Raw genomic sequence first — 25,782 nt, forward strand, 5'->3', positions numbered from 1 at the left:
TTAAGAACTTCAACAGCTTTTACTACAGTAATTTGATTTTCTTCTAAGTTGCTCTTCATTACCAGTTCATAGAGCAAAAAGCATAAGCCAAACTTCCCAAGGACTCATCACATTCTCAGTTGACATCAAATTAAAAACTAAACACAGGGATGTGCCCTCAAGGCCATCTAAGTATATTTTTCTTTATTTGCACACCTTTTTTAGTACTTTATCTATGACCATCTTCATTTCATTGAACTGAAGATTTTTACAAAAGAAGTTAAGTTTTTCTATCCAGACATTGAAATGTAAAACGTGCAAGAAGATAAAGAAGAACACTTAAGCTAAAACCAGGAAAGTAATGCTTGTCTCAGAAGGAATTGAATGAAAAGAGAATAAGAGATACAATGAATTATAATAAGGAGAAAGAGAACATCACATAACTTTAGAAGTGTGACTAAGACTCAAGGAATTTAAAGTAGATGACAGATCTGCAGAAAAGACACTGGCTTTTCCACTAGAAACTGTATTTACTTATAAAGGGAAGGCAAAGACAAGAAAAGATGGCTGCAGAGTAAACTTTACTCGTGTCAACAAGTTTACTGTAGGAAGGACATTTTAAGTAATTTTTTTCAATTACAAACTTACTTTTAAAATAGATATTTTTCATGCCATAAATTTAAATGAAAGTAACACAAGTAATTTTATGCTGTTACAGTTTTTATTGTTCATTTTCCAACCTGTATTCCAAGTCTTGGGGTTCCCTTTAATTTGCCTTATTGACAAAGCTACTTCCCGCCGCCCACCCTTTTCTAAAGTATGTTCTTCCAAAACCACGTAGCTTCTGATTGCTAGCTCAGGTACAACCTGACTACAGTTCAGGAGGACGTTGTTTTAGTTCTATATGAAAAACACCTTCTATTTCAAGAGTGCGAGCCTGTCCATCACTGGTATTAGACAAATCTTTAAGGACAGAATTCATTTGTGAAACCTCTTCAAATTTTGCTTCACCTTCCAAAATAACTGATCCTAATTTTACTGCTGGAATTCCTGCCACCTGCGGTGACTGAAATTCAGTAGACACATTCTCTACCAGAGCCTCATCTTCAGGGGTTTGTTCAGATGGTGGAGGTGAAACTTCAGCAGAGGCCTCTCGTATAGGAAACTGCTCAGTCAGAAGCAAATCAGCTGGTGGGGAATGTTTGTCAACGGGGGCCTCTTCTGCAGGGACATCATCAGCTGGGGGAGAGTGTATCGCAGCAAGGGTCTCTTCTATAGGAGTCTCCTCAGCTGGTAGAGACTGAACTTCAGCGGGGGCCTCCTCAGCTGGTGGAGGCCGAACTTCAGCGGGGGCCTCCTCAGCTGGTGGAGGCCGAACTTCAGCGGGGGCCTCCTCAGCTGGTGGAGGCTGAACTTCAGCAGGAGCCTCTTCTGCAGAAGCCTCTGTAGCTGCTAGAAGCTGAATTGCAGCAGAGGTCTCTTCCGCAGTGGTCTCTTCACCTGATGGAGGCTGAAGCTCAAGAGGGGCCTCTTCTATAGAAACTCCCTTAGCTGATGGAGACTGAACTTCAGCAGGAGCCTCGTCTACAGAAGTCTCCTCAGATAGTGGAGACCGAGCTTCAGCAGGAGTTTCATCTGCAGGAGCCTCTGTAGCTGCTAGAAGCTGAATTTCAGCAGAGGCCTCTTCTGCAGTGGTCTCTTTAGCTAATGGAGACTGAAATTCAGTAGGAGCCTCTTTTGCAGGGGTCTCCAGAGCTGTTGAAAGCTGAAGTTCTCGAGCCTCTTCTCTAGGAGCCTCTTCAGGTAATAGAGGCTGAACTTCAGCAAAGGTCTCTTCAACAGTGGGAGGCTCTACTTTAGCTGGGGCCTCTTCAAGGGCGCCCTCAGCTGGTAAAGGCTGTACTTCAATGGGAGCCTTTTCTGCTGAGGCAGATGGCATTTCACCAGGAAACTCTACCAAAGGAGACTTTTCAGCTGGTGGAGGCAGAATTTCAGCAGGAGGCTCTTCTGAAGGGGACTCTTCAGCTGATGGAGGCAGAATTTCAGGAAGAAGCTCTACAGAAGGAGACTCTTCAGCTGATGGAGGCTGAATTTCAGCAGGAAACTCCACTAATGGGGCCTCTTCAGCAGGTGGAGGCTGAACTTCAACAGAATTCTCTGCAACTGCAGCGGCTGCCTCAGCAGCAGGAGTCTCTTCAGTTGATGGCTGTACTTGGACATGAGTCTCTTCAGCAGGTCTGGGCTCTGCCTTAGCAGTGGCCTCTTCAACTAATGGAGGCTGTATTTCAGCTGGAAATTTTTCTGTTGGTGGAAGCTCTATTTCAGCAGAAGCCACTTTTTTAACAGCAGAACCTTCTTGTACAACAGGTATAGTTACTTCTTCCCTAAGCTCATCTTCTAAAAGTACCAGAGGACCATTTTTAGTCTCCTCAGTAAATGAAGTTCTGCTGATACTTTTCTGCCTAATTTCTTCATTGCTGTTTGTTGCTGGTTGAGGGTGTTCACTAGCAAAAATCTTTCCCAAGGATTTATGTTTCAGGGCACCTTCCTTTGACTTTGTAGAAGAACTATCCGGCCTGGAAATAACCACTATTTCCGATTCACTAAAGTATGTCTGTTGTTCCTTGTCCACTTTTTCTACAGGAGGGATGTTCATCATGGTCCAGTATCCTGTACGGCTGGTCTGCTGAGATCTGTCCATTTTTAGTTGAACTGAAGGTATGTTTGGTGGAATTTCTACTTCCTGAACACTCTTTGGCAATTTAGTAGCACCTTCTCTAACATCAGCTGACTTTTCTTCAGGTACCACGGTTTCCTCAACTAACCTGACTTCTTTTTTCTCTTCTACAATGGTGGCTGTCTGGAGAGACTTACTAGTCATTTCCTGTCCACGCTTTCTCTTTGTCCAAGTTTGCTGAAGTTCAGAAGATACTCTAATAGACTCATAGGCTTTGGCAGAGTAGCTGCCTTTGCTTCCAGAAGTATTACCGATACGATGGGTAGCTTTGGGGCTAGATGATTTTGGTATGGCCATGTGTTTCTTTTTCTCTATTACATCAGTTTGCTGGTTTTTGTCTACCATTGGTTGGCTGGGTCGTCTTCTCTTTCGAATTTCTTGCCTACATGCTGAGATAGGCTGATTAGAGTCATCACTTTCTTCCATTTCTAAGACTAGTGATTTCAAATTTATTAATTTTCAAGTAATGACCAAAAATCACAAACGTACCAAGTGTCAAAGACTTTGCCTTTCTTAGGTGTCATTCTGTTGACTCCCTCAGAAAAAAAGTAATTCATAAGTTATTGCATTCCATACTACACTCTTATTGGATCCCACCTTATTCAGTAAGCGTCTTTCTTGTTTAGTCTCTGTTATAACTAAGTATCACTTTTAGAAGTTTCCTTCAAGGGTCTATGACATCATAGCCAATTCTGCCTTCAGGATTCCATCAGTGGTATTCCTAGGACTTTCAAACTTAGTATACATCCATAGGTAATGGCTGCAAGTGAGAATCTACTTTTTGAAACAAGTCAAGTTGAAAAAAAGCATTTGTCTACAAAAGAACATCAGGTAAATTCCAGTAATGCCACTTTCTAATTGCTGAAATTGATGCTTTTTTGAACTTTCAATTCTGTTCTTTTCATCCTATTATCAAAGACAGTAATGCAGAACTCAGAATGCTGCAGGCTATTTTCAATTGTACAAAACAACCCATAACATGTGTGAGGATGTTCTATCAATGTATTTTATATGACTTGAAAGGAAGTTACTACTGTTTGAAAAACTTAAATTCTGAAGTTCGTCTTCATTTCTTAGCCTTCAGTAACACAACAGCCTATTGTCAAAATATAGAAGGCAGGTTTATCTTCTAAAACATCATGAAATATTTTAATTTTTATTTAACTATTTTAGAGTGTAGTTGCACCCAAAATTTGCCAACTAAAAGAATGAGTCTAAATACATGCCAAGTGAGATAAAATGCACCTTTTGAAGTAGTCACATTAGACTCTGCTGAGTACCTACATGGGAATGAATGCCCCAATGTAGATAAAAACTTTATTTTTATTTTTCTCTTGTTTTTTGACATAGGATCTCACTCTGTCACGCAGGCTGGAGTGCAGTGGTGCAATCATAGCTCACTGCAGCCTCCATCTTCTGGGCTTAAGCAATACTCCTACCCCTGCGTCCCCAGTACCTGAGATGAAGGCATGAGCCACTGCACCAGCTGAAGATAAAAACATTAAATTGAAGCTATGAAAAGGAGGAATTCCAGTCAAGCAAATTGTAGATGACATTGTATTAGATTTGGAATACAGATAAAATTTTAACTCATATTACTCAAGAATTTTACTAAAAAGATGAATATTGATCAAACAGTATGCAAAAACGTTGTGCATTAGTCTGATGAAAATTAAGAAGAGAAAATAGACTTTTAAAATACAGTTATAGGAGACAATGTAATAACCATATGCCAAATAATAATTATGACTCCATTAATCTGGGAATATTTTTAAATTTCTTTATACCATATTGCCCCTAGAAAACATAGTGAATTGAATAATTCCTTTTTTTCACATGCATTGGTGTTGTGAGCTGAATGTTTGTGGCCCTGTCTCCTTACCCACAAATTCATATGTTGGAACCCCCAAAGTTATGGTATTTAAAGATGGGATCTTTGGGAATTACAGGCATACCTCATTTTATTACACTCCGCTTTTTTGTGTTTTACAGATACTTCACTTTTTACAGATTGAAAGTTTGTGGCAAGCCTGCATCGACAAAGTCCATTGATGCCATTTTTTTCAAACACTATGTGCTCATTTCATTTCTTTGTGTCACATTTTGGTAATTTTTGCAATATTTCAAACTTTTTCATTATTATACTATCTGCTGTGGTGATCTATGATCACTGATCTTTAATGTTACTACTGTAAATATTTTGCATCATCATACCCTATATATAACAAATTTAATAGATAAATGTTGTATGTATTCTGACTAATCCACCAGCCAGCTGTTCCCCCATCTCTCTCTCTCTCCTCAGGCCTTTCTATTGCTTGAAACACAACAATATTGAAATTAGGCAAATTGATAGCCCTACAATGGCCTCTAAGTGTTCACGTGAAAAGAAGAGTCACAGACCTCTCATTTGAAATTCATGTTGTTTTCATGCCTGCTAACACAACATCCATTCTGCAGCCCATGGATCAAGGGGTAATTTTGATTTTCAATTTTATTATTTAAATATATTTCATAATGCTATGGCTGCCATAGACAGTGATTCCATTAATGGTTCTGAAATTGAAGGTAAATTTAAACCCTCTGGAAAGGATTTACCACTTTAGATGCCATTAAGAATATTTATGAATAATGGTAATAGGTCTAAATATCAACATTAACGGGAGTCTGGAAGAAGCTGATTCCAACCCTCATAGATGACTTTGAGGGCTTCAAGATTTCAGTGGAGAGAGTAACTGCAGATGTGGTAGAAATAGCAAGAAAATTTAAATTATCTGTAGAGCCTGAAGACATGACTGAATTGCTGCAATCAAATGGTAAAACTTTAATGGATGAAGGCCTGCTTCTTATGGATAAGCAAAGAAAGTAGTTTCTTGAGATGTAATCTACTCCTAGTGAAGTGCTGTGGACATTGTTGCAATAACAACGAAGGATTTAGACTATTCCACAAACTTCACTGATAAAGCAATGGTAGGGTTTGAGAGGATTGACTCCAATTTTGAAAGAAAGTTATGACGCTATAGAATAGTACTGCATGCTACAGAGAGACATTTCATAAAAGGGTCAATTGATGGGGCAATCTCCATTGGGTTGTTTATCAACATCTTTGTGGTCGCAAAGAGAGAGCCTGGTGTTTCTCTCAATTATATCTGACAGATATTGCAGGTGTGTTTTGTAATCAAGTTTTTGAAATTTCATGTAATATCTTCAAAGTCTATTTTGGGTCAATTCACAACAAGAAATAAATGTCAAAGCCAACACTGCACTAATTGGGTTAATATAAGATTACATGTATTGGATTAGTTTTGCTTCTTTAACTTAAATAAGACTTTTCCAAATTTCCTTAAACTGAATTGTCCATTTCAATTAAATTGAATTCTCAATTTCCAGTCCTTAGATCTTTCTGTTTTCCTCTCTTGTCTGTCTTTTTGATACAAGCCATTTTGACAGGGGTGAGATGGTATCTCATTGTGGTTTTGATTTGCATTTCTCTGATTAGTGATGTTGAGCATTTTCTCTTATCAATGTTTACCATTTCTATGTCATCATTTCAGAAATGTCTATTCAGATATTTTGCCCATTTTTTGTATAAATTTATGTGGTACAAGTATAATTTTGTTATATAGATACATTGCATGTGGTGGAGTCAGAGATTTTAGTCTTACAATTACCTGAACAATATAAATTGTACCCATTAGGTAATTTCTTATCATCCCCCACTTCCATCTCCCACACTTCTGAGTCTCCATTGTTATAACATTCGACACTCCGCATCCATGTGGAAGCTTTATTTAGCTCCCACTTATAAGTGAGAAGATGCATTGCCTTTCTGTTTCTGAGTTGTTTCTCTCAAAATAATGGCCTCCAGTTCCATTCACCTTGCAGCAAAAGACATGATTTTCTTTTTTTTAATTTTCTACCAGGTTAAGCTTTATTTATTTTTTATTTTTAATTATACTCTAAGTTCTAGGCTACATATGCACAACATGCAACTTTGTTACATAGGCATACATGTGCCATGTTGGTTTGCTGCACCCATTAACTGGTCATTTACATTAGGTATTTCTCCTAATGCTATCCCTCCCCTTTTTCCACACCCCATGACAGGCCCTGGGGTGGGGTATTCCCCCCACTGTGTCCAAGTGTTCTCATTGTTCAATGCCCACCTATGAGTGAGAACATGCAGTGTTTGCTTTTCTGTCCTTGAAATAGTTTGCTCAGAATTATGGTTTCCAGCTTCATCCATATCCCTGAAAGGACATGAATTCATCCTTTTTATGACTGCATAGTATTCCATGGTGTATATGTGCCACATTTTCTTAATCCAGTCTATCATTGATGGACATTTGGGGTGGTTCCAAGTCTTTGCTATTGTGAATAGTGCCCCAATAAACATATGTGTGCATGTGTCTTTACAGTAGCATGATTTATGATCCTATGGGTATCTATGCAGTAATGGGATTGATGGGTCAAATGATATTTCTAGTTCTAGATCATTGAGGAATTGCCACACTGTCTTCCACAATGGTTGAACTAGTTTACACTCCCACCAGCAGTGTAAAAGCATTCCTATTTCTGCACATCCTCTCAGGCATCTGTTGTTTCCTGACTTTTTAATGATCGCCATTCTAACTGGCATGAGATGGTACTCATTGTGGTTTTCATTTGCATTTCTCTGATGACCAGTGATGATGAGCATTTTTTCATGCATCTATTGCCTGCATAAATGTCTTCTTTTCAGAAGTGCCTGTTCATATCCTTTGCCCACTATTTGATGGGGTTGTTTTTTTCCTGTAAATTTGTTTAAGTTCTTTGTAAAAGATCAGATGGTTGTAGATGTATGGTATTATTTCTGAGGCCTCTGTTCTGTTGCATTGGTCTATACATATGTTTCGGTACAAGTACCTTGCTGTTTTGGTTACTGTAGCCTTGTAGTATAGTTTGAAGTCAGGTAGCATGATGCTCCAGCTTAGTTCTTTTGGCTTAGGATTGACTTGGCAATACGGGCTCTTTTTTGGTTCCACATGAACTTTAAAGTTCTGTGAAGAACTTCACAATTCTGTGAAGAAAGTCATTGGTAGCTTGATGGGGATGGCATTGAATCTATAAATTACCTTGGGCAGTATACCCATTTTCACAATATTGATTCTTCCTATCTATAAGCATGGAATATTCTTCCATTTGTTTGTGTCCTCTTTTATTTCGTTGAGCAGTGGTTCTCCTTGAAGTTCTCCTTGAAGAGGTCCTTCACATCCCTTGTAAGTTGGATTCCAAGGAATTTTATTCTCTTTGTAGCAATTGTGAATGGGTGTTCACTCATGATTTGGCTGTTTGTCTGTTATTGGTGTGAGGGAATGCATGTGATTTTTGCACACTGGTTTTGTATCCTGAGACTTTGCTGAAGTTGCTTATCAGCTTAAGGAGATTTTGAGCTGAGATAATGGAGTTTTCTAAATATACAATCATGTCATCTGCAAACAGGGACAATTTGACTTCCTCTTTTCCTAATTGAGTACCCTTTATTTATTTCTCTTGCCTGATTGCCCTGGCCAGAACTTCCAACACTATGTTGAATAGGAGTGGCGAGAGAGGGCACCCGTGTCTTGTGCCAGTTTTCAAAGGGAATGCTTCCAGTTTTTGCCCATTCACAATAATATTGGCTGTGGGTTTGTCATAAATAGCTCTTATTATTTTGAGATACATTCCACCAATACCTAGTTTATTGAGAGTTTTTAGCATGAAGGCTGTTGAATTTTGTCGAAGGCCTTTTCTGCATCTATTGAGATAATCATGCGGTTTTGGTTGTTGCTTCTGTTTATGTAATAAATTATGTTTATTGATTTGCATATGTTGAACCAACTTTGCATCCCAGGAATGAAGCCGACTTGATCATGGTAGATAAGCTTTTTGATGTGCTACTGCATTTGGTTTGCCAGTATTTTACTGAGGATTTTCACATCGATATTCATCAGGGATATTGGCATAAAATTCTGTTTTTTTGTTGTGTCTCTCCCAGGCTTTGGCATCAGGATGATACTGGCCTCATAAAATGAGTTAGGGAGGATTCTCTCTTTTTCTGTTGATTGGAATAGTTTCAGAAGGAGTGGTACCAGTTCCTCTTTGTACCTCTCGTACAATTTGGCTGTGAATCTGTCTGGTCCTGGACTTTTTTGGTTGGTAGGCTCTCAATTATTGCTTCAATTTCAGAGACTGTTATTGGTCTATTCAGACATTCAACTTCTTCCTGGTTTAGTCTTGGGAGGGTGTATGTCTCCAGGAATTTATCCATTTCTTCTAGATTTTCTAGTTTATTTCCATAGCGGTGTTTATAGTATTCTCTGATGGTAGTTTGTATTTCTGTGGGATCAGTGGTTATATCCCATTTATCATTTTTTATTGTGACTATTTGATTCTTCTCTCTTTTCTTCTTTATTAGTCTTGCTAGTGGTCTATCAATTTTGTTGATCTTTTCAAAAAAACCAGCTCCTGGATTTATTGATTTTTTGAAGGTTTTTTTTGTGTCTGTATCTCCTTCAGTTCTGCTCTCATCTTAGTTATTTCTTGCCTTCTGCTAGCTTTTGAATTTGTTTACTCTTGCTTCTCTAGTTCTTTTAATTGTGATGTTAGGGTGTCAATTTTAGATCTTTCCTGCTTTCTCTTGTGGCATTTAGTGCTACAAATTTCCCTCTACACACTGCTTTAAATGTGTCCCAGAGATTCTGGTACGTTGTGTCTTTGTTCTCATTGGTTGCTTGGTTTCAAAGAACATCTTTATTTCTGCCTTCATTTCATTATTTACCTAGTAGTCATTCAGGAACAGGTTGTTCAGCTTCAATGTAGTTGTGCAGTCTTGAGTGAGTGTCTTAATCCTGAGTCCTAGTTTGATTGCACTGTGGTCTGAGAGACAGTTTGTTGTGATTTCTGTTCTTTTACATTTGCTGAGGAGTGCTTCACTTTCAACTATGTGGTAAATTTTGGAGTAAGTGCAACGTGGTGCTGAGAAGAATGTATATTCTATTGATTTCAGGTGGAGAGTTCTCTAGATGTCTATTAGGTCTGCTTGGTGCAGAGCTGAGTTCAAGTCCTGGATATCTTTGTTAATCTTCTGTCTCATTGATCTCATACTGTTACTGGGGTGTTTAAGTCTCCCATTATTATTGTGTGGGAGTCTAAGTCTCTTTGTAGGTCACTCAGGACTTGCTTTATGAATCCGGGTGCTCCTGTATTGGGTGCATATATATGTAGGATAGTTAGCTCTTCTTGTTGAATTGATCCCTTTACCATTATGTAATGGCCTTCTTTGTGTCTTTTGATCTTTGTTGGTTTAAAGTCTTTTTTATCAGATACTTGGATTGCAACCCTTGCTTTTTTATTTTGCTTTCCATTTGCTTGGTAGATCTTCCTGCATCCCTTTATTTGTGTGTCTCTGCATGTGAGATGGGTCTCCTGAATACAACACACTGATGGGTCTTGACTCTTTATCCAATTTGCCAGTCTGTGTCTTCTAACTGGGGCATTTAGCCCATTTACATTTAAGGTTAATATTGTTATGTGTAAATTTGGTCTTGTCATTGTGATGTTAGCTGGTTATTTTGCCCGTTAGTTGATGCAGTTTCTTCCTAGTATTGACGGTCTTTATAATTTGGCATGTTTTTGCAGTGGCTGGTACCAGTTGTTCCTTTCCATGTGCTTCCCTCAGGAGCTCTTGGAAGGCAGGCCTGGTAGTGACAAAATCTCTCAGCATTTGCTTGTCTGTAAAGGATTTTATTTCTCCTTCACTTATGAAGCTTAGTTTGGCTGGATATGAAATTCTGGGTTGAAAATTCTTTTCTTTAAGAATGTTGAATATTGGCCCCCACTCTCTTCTGGCTTATAAGGTTTCTGCTGAGACATCCGCTGTTAGTTAGATGTGCTTCTCTTTGTGGGTAACCTGACCTTTCTCTCTGGCTGCCCTTAACATTTTTTCCTTAATTTCGACCTTGGTGAATCTGACAATTATGTGTCTTGGGGTTGCTCATCTCAAGGAGTATCTTTGTGGTGTTCTCTGTATTTCTTGAATTTGAATGTTGGCTTGCCTTCCTAGGTTGGAGAAGTTCTCCTGGATAATATCCTGCAGAGTGTTTTCCAACGTGGTTCCATTCTCCCCGTCACGTTCAGGTACATCAATCAAACGTAGATTTGGTCTTTTTACATAGTCTCATATTTCTTGGAGGCTTTGTTTATTTTTACTCTTTTTTCTCTAAACTTCTCCCTTTCTTTCATTTATTTCATCTTCAATCACTGATACCCCTTCTTCCACTTGATTGAATCAACTATTGAAGCATGTGTATGCGTCACGTAGTTCTTGTACCATGGTTTTCAGCTCCATCAGGTCATTTAAGGACTTCTCTACACTCTTTATTCTAGTTAGCCATTCATCTAATCTTTTTTCAAGGTTTTTAGCTTCCTTGCAGTGGGTTTGAACATCTTCTTTCAGCTCAGAGAAGTTTTTTATTATCAACCTTCTGAGGCCTGCTTCTGTCAGCTCATCAAAGTCATTCTCCATCCAGCTTTGTTCTGCTGCTGGCAAAGAGCTACGATCCTTTGGAGGAGTAGAGTTGCTCTGGTTTTTAGAATTTTCAGGTTTTCTGCTCTGGTTTCTCCCCATCTTTGTGGTTTTATCTACCTTTGGTCTTCGATGTTGGTGACCTACAGATGGGGTTTTGGTGTGGATGTCCTTTTTGTTGATGTTGATGCTATTCCTTTTCGTTTGTTGGTTTTCCTTCTAACAGTCAGGTCCCCCAGCTGTAGGTCTGTTGGAGTTTGCTGGAGGTCTACTCCAGACGCTTTTTGCTTGGGTATCACCAGCAGAGGCTGCAGAACAGCAAATATTGCAGAACAGCAAATATTGCCGCCTGATCCTTCCTCTGGAATCTTCGTCCCAGAGGGGCACCCACCTGTATGAGGTGTCAGTCGGCCCCTACTGGGAGGTCTCTCCCAGTTAGGCTACATGGGGGTCAGGGACCCACTTGAGGAGGCAGTCTGTCCATTCTCAGAGCTCAAACACCATGCTGGGAAAACCGCTGCTCTCTTCAGAGCTGTCAGACAGGGATGTTTAAGTCTGCAGAAGTTTATGCTGCCTTTTATTCAGAGGCAGCAGGCCTTGCTGAGCTGCAGTGGGCTCTGCCCAGTTTGAGCTTCCCAGGCTGCTTTGTTTACCTACTCAAGCCTCAGCAATGGCACATGCCCCTCCCCTGCCAGGCTGCTGCCTCGCAGGTCAATCTCAGACTGCTGTGCTGGCAGTGAGCAAGGCTCTGTGGGCATGGGACCCGCCAAGCCAGGGGCGAAATATAATCTCCTGGTGTGCCATTTGCTAAGACCATTGAAAAAGTGCAGTATTTGGGTGGGAGTGTCCTGTTTTTTTCCAGGTACAGCCTGTCATGGCTTCCCTTGGCTAGGAAAGGGAAATCCCGACCCCATGCGCTTCCTGGGTGAGGTGGTGCCCCGCCCTGCTTCAGCTGACCCTCCATGGACTGCACCCACTGTCCAACCAGTCCCAGTGAACTGAACCAGGTACCTCAGTTGGAAATACAGAAATTACCCATATTCTGCATTGATCACACTGGGAGCTGCAGACTGGAACTGTTCCTACTCTGCCATTTTGAAACACCTAGCAATTTTATTCTTTTTTATGGCTAAAAAGCATTTCATCATGTATATACACTACATTGGCTTTATCTGGTCATCCGATGATGGACACTTAAGCTGATTCCTTATCTTTGCTACTGTGAATATTGCTGTGGTAAACATACTAGTATAGGTATCTTTTCGGTATAATGATTGCCCATTCTTTAATTTGATTATTTGGGTTTTTTTTTTTCTAGTGAGTTGTTTGAGCTCCTTGTATATTCTGGTTATCAATCTCTTGTCAGATGATTAGTTTGCAAATGATTTCTCCATTGCTATGGTTGTCTTTTCACTTTGTTGGCTGTTTCCTTTGCTGTGCAGAAGATTTTTAGCTTGATGTCATCCCATTTGTCTGTTTTTGCTTTGGTTGCCTGTGCTTTCCCAGACCAATGTCCTGGAGTATTTTTACTAGTTTCATACTGTTATATCTTAGATTTAAGACTTTAATCCATTTTAATTTGATTCTTGTGTATGGTGAGAGATAGGAGTCTAGTTTCATTCTTTTGCATATAGTGATCCAGTTTTCCCAACACCATTCATTGAAAAGACTATCTTTTCCCCCATTGTGTGTTCCTGTTGTCTTTCTCAAAAATGATTCGATTGTATGCAAATTCTTCGATTTATATCAAAGTTCTCTATTCTGTTTTATTGATCTATGTGTCTGTTTTTATGCCAGTACTGTGTTATTTGGTTACTATACTTTGTGGTAAATTTTGAAGTCAGGTAGTAGTATGATGCCTCGTTTTGTTCTTTTTGCTCTGGACTCCTTTAGCTATTCAGGGTCTTTTGTGGTTTCATACAAATTTTAGAATTTTTTTTTTCTATTTCTGTAAAGAATATCATTGGTATTTTGTTAGGGATAGCACTGAATCTATAAATTGCTAAGTAGAATTGTAATTTTAATAATGTTAATTATTCCAGTCCATGAGCATGGAATATCTTTCCATTTTTTATATAATCTTCTATTTCTTTTATTAAAGTTGTATAGTTTTCCTTGTCTAGATCTTACACTTCATTGTCTAGATTGATTCCAAGGTATTTTATATTTTTGCAGCTACTGTAAATGGGATTGCTTTCTTGATTTCTTTTTCAGATTGTTCACTATTGGCATATAAAAATATGGCTGATTTTTATATATTTATTTTGTTTCTGCAACTTTACTGAATTTACCAGTTTAAACAGCTTTTTTGGTGGAGTCTTTAGGTTTTTTTATGTATAAGATCATGTTATCTGTGAACAAGGCTAATTTGACTTCTTCCTTTCCAGTGTGGATGCTTTTTGTTTCTTTTTCTTGCCTAATTGATCTGTCTAGGACATCCAGTTTTATGTTGAATAATGGTGGCAAAAGTGGGCATGCTTGTCTTGTTCCAGTTTTTCCCCATTCAACACAATGCTAGATGTGGGTTTGTCATATGTGGTCTTTATTATTTTCAGGTATGTCCTTTCTATATCCACTATGATGAGGGTTTTTATCATAAAGAAATGTTAAATTTTATCAAGTGCTTTTTTGGCATCTATTGAAATGATCATGTAATTTTCGTTCCTGATTCAGGTAAGGTGATGTACCACGTTCATTGATTTACATATGTTGAACCATCCTTACATCCGTGGGATGAACCCCACTTGATCATGCTGAATGATCTTTTTAATGTGTTGTTGCATTCACTTTGCTAGTATTTTGTTGAGGATTTTTGCATCTTGTTCATCAGTGGTATTGGCCTGTAGTTTTCTTTTTTGCTGTGTCCTTCTCTGGTTTTGGAATTAGATTAATGCTGGTCTTGGAAAATGACCTTGGAAGTCCTCCCTCCTCTTCTATTTTCTGGAATACTTTAAAGAGAATCGATATTAATTCTTGTTTAAAGGTTTGGTAAAATGCAACAGTGAAGCCCTCAGGTCCTGGGCTTTTATTTAATGAGAGACTTTTTATTGCAGCTTCACTATCATTACTTGTTATTGGTTTGTTGAGGTTCTCTATTTCTTCATGGTTCAATATTGGCAGGTTTTATGTGTCCGGTAATTTATCCGTTTTTTCAGGTCTTCAAATTGGTTGGCATATAGTTTTTCATAGTAGTCTCTAAGAATTATTTGTATTTCTGATGTTTTGGATGTCGGGTCTCCTTTCTTGTTTCTGATTTTATTTATTTCAATCATCTCCTTTCTTCTAAGTCTAGCCAAAGTTTTGTCGATTATATTTTTCAAAAAACCCTTTTGGGTTTTGCTGATCTGTATTGTTTTTTAGCGTCCATTTCATTTATTTCTGCACTGATCTTTATTATTTCTCTCCTTGTACTAATTTTGGGTTTTGTTTGTTCTTGCCTTTCTAATTCCTTGCAGTGCATCATTAGGTTGTTTATTTTGAGGGCTTTCTACTTTTATCATACAGGTATTATTGCTATAAACTTCCTTCTTAGTACTGCTTTGCCATATCCCATAGATTCTGATATGTTGTATTTTCATTTACATTTGTTTCAAGAAATTTTAAATTTCTTAATTTCTTCATTGATTCATTGGTTTTTCCGGAACATGTTGTTTAATTTCCATGTGTTTGTGTATTTTTGAAGGTTCCTCTTGTTACTGATGTCTAGTTTGATTCCATTGTGGCCAGAAAAGGTACTTGATATGGTTTTTATTTAAATTGATTCAGACTTGCTTTGTAGCCTGGTCTTTTCTAAAGAATGTTCCCTATGCTGATGAAAAGAATGTGTATTCTGCACCAGTTAGGTTAAAAATTCTTTATCAGTTAGGCCTATTAAATCTAGCATATTGTTTAACTCTGTTTCTTTGTTGCTTTTCTGTCGGGATGATCGGTCTGTTACTGAAAGTGGAGTATTAATGTCCTCTACTATTTTTTGTGTTGCAGTCTGTCTCTCCCTTTAGATCTATTAATGTTTGCTTTATATATATGGGATCTCCAGTGTTAAATGCATAGATACTTAGGATTTGTATATTGTCTTGCTGAATTGACCTCTTTATCATAATATAGTGACTTTCTTTGCCACTGTTACAGTCTTAGATTTGTAAACTATTTTATCTGATATAAGTGTAGCTACCCCTGTTCATTTTTGGTTTCCAGTTACATGGAATATCTTTTCCACCACTTCACTTTCAGTTTATATGTATCTCTATAGGTAACGTGGTTTTTTGAAGTCAGCACTTAGGTGGGTCTTGTTTCTTAATCCATGCAGCCAATCTAGCCCTTTTAATTAAAGAATTGTAACTATTTACATTCAGTGTTATTATTGATAAGTCTTACTATTGCCATTTTTTGGCTTGTTTTATGGTTTTAAGATTCCTCTCTTCCTTTTCTCCTTCCTTTCTTTCTGTCTTCCTTTGTGGTTAAGTGGTTGTATCTGGTAGTTTGTTTTAATTTTCTTTATTTTTAGTGAATCTAGTGCAGGTTTTTCACTGTAGTTACCATGAGGCTTACAAAGAACATCTTATTTACGTAACAAGTTATTTTAAGGAGGCAACAACTTATCTTACATCACAAGCAAAATAATAGAAACAAAAGTAAAAAAACCCACATAAAGAAATTCTACACTTTAACTCTAACTTGTCCCCAACCACACTGTGACTTTTAGTTGTCTCAATGTACACATTTTTATATTATCTATGTCTTAGCAGGTTGTTGTAGCATTATTGTTCTTTATATATTTGTCTTTTGGGCTTCATGCTAGATTTATGAGTGGATTTCACACTACAAATACAGTAATAGAGTACTCTAGATTTTCCCATTTACTTAATTAACCAATGGGTTTTATACCTTAAAGTTTTCTTTCACACATTAGTGCTTTTTTCTTTCAGACTGATGAACTCCCTTTAGCGTTTCTTGCAAGACAAGTCTGGTGTCGGTGAATTCTCTCAGTTTTTGTCTGAGAAAAAAAAATTATATGTCTCTCCTTCGTAGTTAAATGTTAATTTTCCGGAATGCGGTATTCTTTGATGACAGTTTTTTTTTCCTTTGGGCACACTGAAAAAGTCATTCTAGTCCCTCCTGCCTATATGGTTTGAGGAGTCTGTTGCCAGATGAATTTGGAACTTTTTCCTATGTTGTTTCTTTTCTCTTGCTGCTCCTGACATCTGTTTGTCTTTGATCTTTGAGACTTTAATTATTATATGGTTTATGATAAGTAGCCATATTTGGGTTGAATCTGTTTGGTGCCCTAAGACCTTTCTGTACATAGTTATTTCTTTCTTTCTCAAGTTTTGGAAAGTTTTCTGTTCTTATTCCCTTGAATAAACTTCCTACACCCTTCTTGCTCAGCTCCCTCCTGAACACCAATAATTCTTAGATTTGGTCTTTTGAAATAATTTTCTATGTCTTTTAGGTGGTCTTCATTCCATTTATTCATTTTCTGTTTTCTCCTCTGTGTATTTTCAAATAGCTGGCCTTCAAGCTCGCTGATTTTTTTCATTAGTTGGTTCATTCTGCTGTTGAGGGCCTCTAAAGAGTGCTTCAATTCAGCAAATGTATTCACTTCAGCAATGTCTTGTTTTAATCTTTTTGTTAAATTTCTCTGCTAGATTTCTGAATTTCTTTTCTGTGTTACCTTGGAGCTCACTGAGTTTTCTTAATATTGGTATTTCAAATTCTTGGTCAGAGAGCTCACCTATCACCATCTTGTTAGAATCAGTCATTTAATTTTTACTTTGTCCTCATTGGGAGGTAATGGTTTTCTGTTTGCTGTTGTTTCTTGTGGGCATACGTCTGTGTCTTTCTACTGAATAATTCGTTATTTATTCTAGTTTACTCTGTCTGCCTTGTTTTGGTTTTTACTGAATATATTTGCTTAGCAAATCTTGTAGGTCACTGCCTCCTTGTTGATGCTGAGTGACATCTTAGACCCAGGTTCACTTCAGCTATAATAAATGGTCAGAGTGCTTCCTGTCCCAAGTAGGGGGTGTTCCAAAAGGATTATCCCAGCAGTGTGGGAAGAGTGACTAGGGGTTTTTGTCCAGTGGATCCAAAGAACATACCTTCTACAGTGTGCTGCTGCTGAACAGTCATTCTGATTTGGCATCTCCTTTGGCCAAGTTACACAGCAGAGTTCCTAGGATTAGGAAATAGTAGTACCAGCTCCCCTCATTGTCTCTGCCTGTCCTCAAAGATATTTCTCTATTCAGGCAGTCATGATGCTTCCCATGAGAACTCAAGAAGGTGGAGAAGCTGGTCAAGAACCTGAATTTCACTTCTTCCACTGTATAAATCATGAGTTGTGGGGAGATTTTTTAAAATGCTTGGTGCTGGGCAGAATGGGGGTGGAGGGGCATTATGGATGTGGAAAATCAATTCTCCTACCATCTACTCAGAGTTTTTCCACTTCTCTGAAGTCCCAGCAACTGTCTCACATCGTCACACTTGAGCTCTGGGTTGTTGGTGGTGAAAATCTTAGTGTTCCGTGTTTGTTTTTGGTTTCCTGCATGGAGGAGAGGGAGGGAAGCCAGCTTGCCTCTACACTGCCATTTTGGAACTGGAAGTCAGAACTTGATCTTTCTTAATCATGTACCAAACTGTCATAGTAAACTGCCTTTTGCTACTAGTATTAGCTTGTTCATAAAAATAGCATGCATAGATAATTTTAAAAATTACCTAAGATTTCAAGTAGAATGATGAGATTTCATGGAGCAGTTTCTCATTCCATTCTTTAGACATACATATGTTTCTTTTGCTCGGCTCATCTATATGACCCCACTAATCATTACACAAACTCTCTTTCAATTTAGGACTTGGCATTTTATCTTTTGTTCTAGAAATCTCAGATGATTCAGCCCTTTCTCCCTCACTTGCTTCACATCTGTTATGGATTGAATTGTATTTCCCCAAAAGATACGTTGAAGTCCTACCGCCAGTACCTGTGAATATGACCTTCTTTGGAAATAGGGTCTTTACAGATGTAATTAGGTTAAAATGGTATCCTTATGAGAAGAAAAATATTGGGGCTGGGTGCAGCGGCTCACACCTGTAATCTCAGCACTTTGGAAGGCCGAAGCAGGTGGATCACTTGAAGTCAGGAGTTTGAGACCAGCCTGGACAACATGGCAAAATTCTTTCTCTACTAAAAATATAAAAGTCAGTCAGCCATGGTACTGTGTGCCTATCATTCCAGCTACTCAGGAGACTGAGAAACAAGAATCGCTTGAACCTGGGAGGTGGAGGTTGCAGTGAGCCAAGATTGTGCCACTGCTCTCCAGCGTGGGTGATGGAGTATGTCTCCTTAAAAAAAAAGAGAGAGAGAGAGAGAAAGAAAAATTTGGACACAGACACAGAAGGAAGATGGGCATGTAAAGATTGAGAGATTAGAGTTATGCTGCCACACAGTAAGGAATATCCGGGACTACAAGAGGCTTCAGAGGGACCATGGTCCTGCTGCCACCTTAATTTGGGAATTCTAGCCTCCAGACTTTGAGGGAATAAATTTGTTATCATAACTCAATTTGTGGTACTTTCTTGTTGCAGCCCTAGGAAACTATTACATCATTTTGTAGCCCCATGTTTCTGACTCTTGCCTGACACATTGTATTTCTGACTCTCACTCTCCGGTATCTGTTTCCTTATTTTTTATTCAGGCTTGTCATTACCATGTTCAACCCATTTCTATAATCATAAAACCAGAGAGATTTGCTGAAAGGCCTCCTCCTGATGATTTAATTTTATCAAAACAAGTTCTCTGAGTAGCATTTAATTTTACTTATAATTCTAATGACTTTGAAAGCTATGATTTAGTGATGGCAGAGATGCTACGAATTAATATAGGGCAAATATCTAAACTGTGACCTATATTGCCTTGTTTTTAACCGAATAGAAAAAGTAAGATGAAGCCTGAAAAAATGCCCATTTGATATAACAATGAAGTGGTTATTGGTAATTTTATTAATAGTAAGAGCAACTTCAGTAGAAAGGTGAGGACAGAAGCCATAACATTTTAAAATCTCTGTACATTAAAAATAAAATGCAATGAGAAACTAAGAAAAATAAGTGTGAAATTTCACATATTTAGCCTTAATATCCAAAATCAATATAAAAATAACACAATAGAAAAATTAACAAAAGGCATAAATGGAAAACTTAAGAAAAATAAGACAAATAAATAAATGAAAGAGATCAAATTCACTTCTGAAATAAAAATTAAAATAATTCCAATGTAAAAGTAACAAAGATTTATTTTAAAGATACCCAAAAAATAAAGTGCTAGTAAATGGATAATCTCCCACATTTCTGGCTAGAGTTTGAATTGATATAATCTTTATTCTGGACAATTTGAAAATACATATCAAATTTCTAAATTCTGTAGATTTAATGTACAAGGTAACTATAGTTAATAATGTATTATATACTTGAAATTGCTAAGGGAGTAGATTTTAAATGCTTTTACTACAAAAAAATAGTAACTATATGAGGTAATGAATATGTTAATTGTGATAATCACTTCATAATACATATACCAAAACATCACATTGGGCTGGGCACAATGGCTCATGCCTATAATCCCAGCACTTTGGGCAACTGAGGCAAGTGGACGGCTTGAGCTCAGGAGTTTGAGACCAGCCTGGGCAACATGGTGAAACCTTGTTACTACAAAAAAAATTAAAAAATAAGCCAGGCATGGTGGCTCATGCCTGTAGTCTCAGCTACATGGGAGGCTGAGATGGGAGGATCACTTGAGCTCAGGAGGCAGAGATCACAGTGAGCCAAGATTGCACCACTGCACACCAGCCTGGGTGACAGAGGGAGACCCTGTCTCAAAAACAAAACCCAAAACACAAAAAACACATCACATTGTGCAACTTACATATATACAATTTTTATGCGTTGAATATATAAAGTTTCTGAAATATGCACAGAACTTACCAACAACTCTACTTCAAGAAACTTGAATTTTTGAAATAATTATTCCCTGAAGAAATATTTTTGGGCACCTATATATTCCAATGACTGCTGCTAGGTATTAGGGAAATGAAAAAACCAGACATTGCTTCTTGCCTTCATGTACCTTACAGTTTAGTGGGAGAAACTGTAATATACATAAGTTTAAAATCAAGTTTAAAAAGTATATTAAGTAGTGAAGAGAGCATATACTTTACCTAGGTTAACAGGAGCTGAAGGGGTTTGTAAGAGAGAGCTTCTAATAGAGAAAGCAAAAAAGAGGCACATTAGGAGGCAAATGCCGTGTTCTAGAAACTGTAAGAAAACTGCTGTGGCTGGAGGGAAGGCCAAGTAAGGAAAGCATGCACGAGATATGCTTGAAGAAGTAGACAGGAGCCTGATGATGCAGCGACTTACAGATTCTACCAAGAATTGTGATTTTGTTTTAAATGCCACATAAAAACACTGCAGAGTTTTCAGTTTCCTCTGTCCTCTGTGTTTATAATGATTGCAGGAACAAGGAAGAAGTGTATTAATGCCTATGCTGCAAAACAAACGACCACGAATAGAGCATCTTAAAACAACCCAATTTTATTCTGTTTCTGTGGGTCAAGGATCATGGTACTGGTGAAATAGGTCCTCTGATCTGGATCAGTGTCAGCTGCACCTTCAGTTAAAGCAGAGATGGATGTAGCAGGCCATCAATATATTGACAATGTCTGAAATCTTTTGTGAGGGTCAGGGAAACACCCAAAGTAAAAGGATTGAATTGGATGGGATCAATGAAAGATTAGAAGAGGAATCAAATGAGTATGAGAGTTGACCAAGATGGCCTATGTCCCCCTCAGCTTGACTAAATTTCAGATAGGCTTCTTCTCTGGGACTTGTTTTCTTAGAGCATTTATTTAAAAAATAAACTCGTAATTGTAAATTCTTTCTCTGCTCCTCTAAGATATACATCTTTCTTTCTAAAAGCAAATCTTTCTAAAAGCGTCTTGCCAGTTTTACAATCCAGGACTGCTTTCTCAAGGACCTGAGAGCCATCCTTTTGAAATGTCATCATCTAAGAAGATAGTGCCCCATCTTCCAGTCTCTGTGGGAGGATAGAAGACTACATTCAGCTCCAAGCTGTAAAACTACCTTCTGTCATGAAGACATAAGAAAATTTACTTTTCCTTTCAGTAAGGCCAATTAGCAAGCACAGATGACCTAAGATTTGCCCCACCCCAGGTCTTTGTCTCTCAAAAATCCTCCCGTCTTTTGTTTTAGTGAAGTTGAGTTCAGACAATGTGTTCATCTCTCTTCTATTACAATAGCATCAAACAAAGTCTTCCTTGCTGGTTTAGCTTGCTTTGATGCAATTTTTTGCTTTGACAGAACAAAAGAATAGATTTTTTTTCAGGCAAAGTTTAGCATGTGTAGTAGCCAAAGCAACAAAGATATGAAGCATCCTGAGATAGTGTAGTCTCAATGTTCCCAAATATCTCAGACTAAAAAGTGTTTTATTGTAAGTGTAGGCTGCAATGTCTTATTAAACAAGGTAACCCTTGTTTAATCACAGGCTACAGAACTATTTTTGTCTCACTCTTCTTTTTATTTGGTGTTTATGGCAAAAGATATATATATATATATATACACACATATACATACATATATACATTTAGTGTTTATGGCAAAAGATATATAGATATAGATATAGATATGGCAGGTTTTTTTTAGATATTGTTTCGGTCATTTTTTTTTTACTTAAAGAAACATCTAGAAAATGCAAATAAGTATGGGATAGAAGGATATTGGGTTTGTGTGTATGATTTTACAATTCTTCACTTTACCTCTATAACAAGATGCCAGGGGTGTCTGTATGTGTGTGTGTTTATTAATTCAATAAAGTTAGTTCCAGAATACATCAGTAAGTTAGTGCATATTCAGAATAATTTCAAAGAAGTATACAATTCAAATCAATATTCATATGATTATTCACAAGCATTCAGAAATATATGAGTGCCTCTGAATCTTCAAGTTTTAAATTAAATATTATTCTGTCTTCTATTTATTATTATAGATCTTCTCTTCACTCTTCTCCCTATATTTTACCCCAGGAGTATGGGCCAAATGGACCTCAACAATGAGTGGCATTGCTCTCTGACTTTGATTGGATTCAGCAAATGAGGTGCACTTAGCAGAGATCTGATGGAGGCAGAATAGTGAAGTTCTCCCAGCTCCTTTACTGAAGAGTTGCTTCAAGCTGGCTGAGTCTCTCAGACAAACATCACAGCTTTTATAAGATCCCTCTGACTTAGCTTTCTCCACACAGCACTCCCACTTTTTCTTGCCTCCAAACCAATATTCTCCTTCCCCTTTCAGCCTAGGGATAATGATGTTACTAGCCTCAAGGTATCCTGTGTGATTTCCCTATACTCTGCTCAGACATCTATAACTAGTTCTCTTATTAAACTCTTCTTAAATTACACAAATAGAACATTTTCCTGCAAAGCCAGTGAATAATGCACTTATCATATTTAGGGATCTGAGGATGTTATTATGTCATAAACTTTGAAGTCACTGCTATATGATTTAAATTATAACTTCCAGATAAGAACGTACAGTTACCAATCACTTTGTCTAAGTGTTTTAGATTAATAGTATTGCTTTCAGATTAAATCAGAATTTAGCTAGAGAAATAAAGGAGGTGAAAACGAAGTTTATATCAGTTCTTTTTAATGCACCATACGGGAAAATCAAATTGAGTATTAGTTCTATTACATCAATGTAATAGATGTAGGTTTTTATCAGGCTAAATTACAGGAGTCAGACAGTGGGAGCTTAGTGACAACAGTCAATCATCTCCCTTTCCTAAACTAATCCTGCTTCAACAATCCAGGAACTCTCTTTTAGGATGGATATTGCTTAGCAATGGAGACAAAAGTGGTACATTCATTTGGGCCATGCCGTAGTTGCCGCTGGGCCCTCAAGTTAGTCTTTGTTTACAAAAGAATATGAGTATGTGAACAAAGAAGGATGCACACCAAGTAGTCCTGGATTGTGACCTGAACTCAACTGCTTACAGAGTAATTTTTGTTTTTTGAAACAGAGTTTTGCTGTGTTGCCCAGGCTGGATTGCAGTGGGACGATCTCAGCTCACTGCAACCTCTGCTTCCCAGGTTCAAGAGATTCTCCTGCCTCAGCTCCCAAGTAACTGAGATTACAGGTGCAAGCCACCACTCCCAGCTAATTTTTAGTAGGGACAGGGTTTCACCATGTTGGCCAGGCTGGTCACAAACTCCTAACCTGAAGTAATCCACCCACCTCAGCCTCCCAAACTGCTGGAATTACAGGTGTGAGCCACCACGCCTGGCCAGAGTAATTTTTTTACCTAGATAGGTTCTGCTCCTCCTTAGTTCAAACCACCAAGTTATGACGTTAGAGTCAGAACCTACTTCTAATCAAAAAAAAAAAGGCCAACACAAAGGACTAAAACATTCTTGTATGCAGCAACTAATAATCAATATAAGGTCTTAATATTTCTATTTTTACCTAAAGACTTACAATCTCTACACAGATTTAACATTTTTTCTCTTTTCCATTTCTCCTGAGAAAATTAAAGAGAATTTAACAAAATCCCATACGTAGATTTAAAGCTCAACATATATAAAACCACTCAAGTGGTTTTGTCAACAAAATGGATATATAATAAAACATTAAATTACTCCTCCAGATTATCTCTAAATCTAAAACATTATCTTTCCCGGTTGAGAGAATATCAGACTTAATCAAACCTATTAATGAAAATTTTCATACCTGTTTGGGTAACTTATCGAACTCCCCCTAACTTCAGTTTCTCCTTAGACAAATGATATATGGACAGGCTCAAATATTCCATGTATAGCAATTTGAAAGAACCCTTTGGATGAAAATTTCTGTTTAGTCCAACACCACTTTTTAAAACTTTTTATTTAGCATTATATAGTTTTGAATAGAACATCATTTTGACAGAAATTTGAAAAGTATAAGCTCTACTTTGAATTTTTCTAACTAGAAAGAAGCAGAAATGCTCAAGCAGAAAACTATTGAAAATGCAAATTCAGCAATTTGAAAGGCTATTAAAAATTGTTTATTAGAAAAAGAAGACCAAAGTTTTTAAACATGCTCAGAAAAAAAAATGCTTCGAAAAAATCCCCCAGGGACAAATTATGAACTTGCTGAGAAAGAACTTTAAAAGTATATAGTTATCCCTTCTATTAATTCTAACTTTAGATTGTGGATGACTACAGATCATTTTCATAAATATATCTACCAGAATTTTCTAGAAAAACAATATCAGAGTTAGATTATACTTACGAAAAATCCACTGCCCCATCCAGAATAAACCCACCTTCTGACTCCTCTGCCCTGCATAAGTCTTCACTGAAGAGAAGACTAAAGGAGCCAGTCTTGGACTAGAATTTTTGCAATAGGATGGTAAAATCTGTGGGATAGCTGTGTTTTATGCAAATTACCTGGGACCCCAAAGCTTGAGTACCCTTTGACTATTTGCCCACAGAAACAGCACCCCTCAATTAACTTCTAGCATTTGCTTGCTTTACATAGCCCCAACGTGTTAAGTACGTTAAAAAATATCCACATCAACTCTTCATGAAAATATACAGCCTCACATACACATAACAAAGGTAGCATTAGAACAATTGAGAAAAAAAAATATACTACTGCCAAATGAAGACATTTGAAATAATCCTTTGTTTAAGGGATTAAACGTACAATGGATTAAAGTTCTAGCTCAGCTGAACAACGTAAGTCCTTATGTTGGGCATGCTCAGCTCTTGCTGAAAGGTCAAAGCTCTCCATGGACAACAGAGGCTACTGCACACACAAATGGAGCATGGTACATGACTCTGGAGATTCACTCTAAAAGTATGACTTGTCAGCTCTAGCATTACAAAGCATTAAAACCCAAGCACTGTTCCCTGATGATAACATTGTTCCTAACTACTTGGCACCAGGAGTCACACTGGAAACCACTGAGAGCAATAAAAGGCAGACTAAGGAAATAGGATCCCCACTTCTCTGAATTTCAACATGACATTACACTATATTGCATTCAGTGCACGGCCAGATCTTTTTAAGTGTGAAGCCCACGGGACTTGAGAGAAAATTTTGATGATGCCTTTGGAAAAACTGGAAAGCATCCTCACCTCAACTTTACATATAAGCTTTCTGCTTCAGTCATACAAATATGCAACTATACCACCACCCTTCTGGTTTGTGCTCTGTTGTTTTAAAAGAGTTATGTAAAACGAATTTTTCCAATGCCAGCTTCAGAATGAATGCCAAATCAATTAACAGAGATCAAATCACAACAAGTTCAACCCACAGAGATTTCAAGTAGGCATTACTTGAAATCAAGTATTTTGATGCAGACTGAATATTAATGTTGCATCAAATAAGATAGAATAGAAATTTCTAAGTTTCCAAAAATAGGATTGAATCCAGATTGTGAAAATCAGAGAGTGTACACAGATCTGTATGGTGGATTGGTTCT

General features: G+C 37.6%; 1 protein-coding gene across 1 annotated transcript; it reads right to left on the bottom strand.

Annotated features, from left to right (window-relative positions):
* Positions 1-691: 691 nt before the first annotated feature.
* Positions 692-3,597, bottom strand: FSCB (fibrous sheath CABYR binding protein). The gene has a single exon (XM_003263741.3). It carries the CDS (start codon positions 3,140-3,142, stop codon positions 851-853), a length of 2,292 nt encoding a protein of 763 aa, XP_003263789.2. The 5' UTR covers positions 3,143-3,597; the 3' UTR covers positions 692-850.
* Between the last annotated feature and the right edge of the window lie 22,185 nt (positions 3,598-25,782).

The sequence above is a fragment of the Nomascus leucogenys genome, chromosome 1a (assembly GCF_006542625.1).
Source record: "Nomascus leucogenys isolate Asia chromosome 1a, Asia_NLE_v1, whole genome shotgun sequence".
In the NCBI taxonomy this organism is placed as follows: Eukaryota; Metazoa; Chordata; class Mammalia; order Primates; family Hylobatidae; genus Nomascus; species Nomascus leucogenys.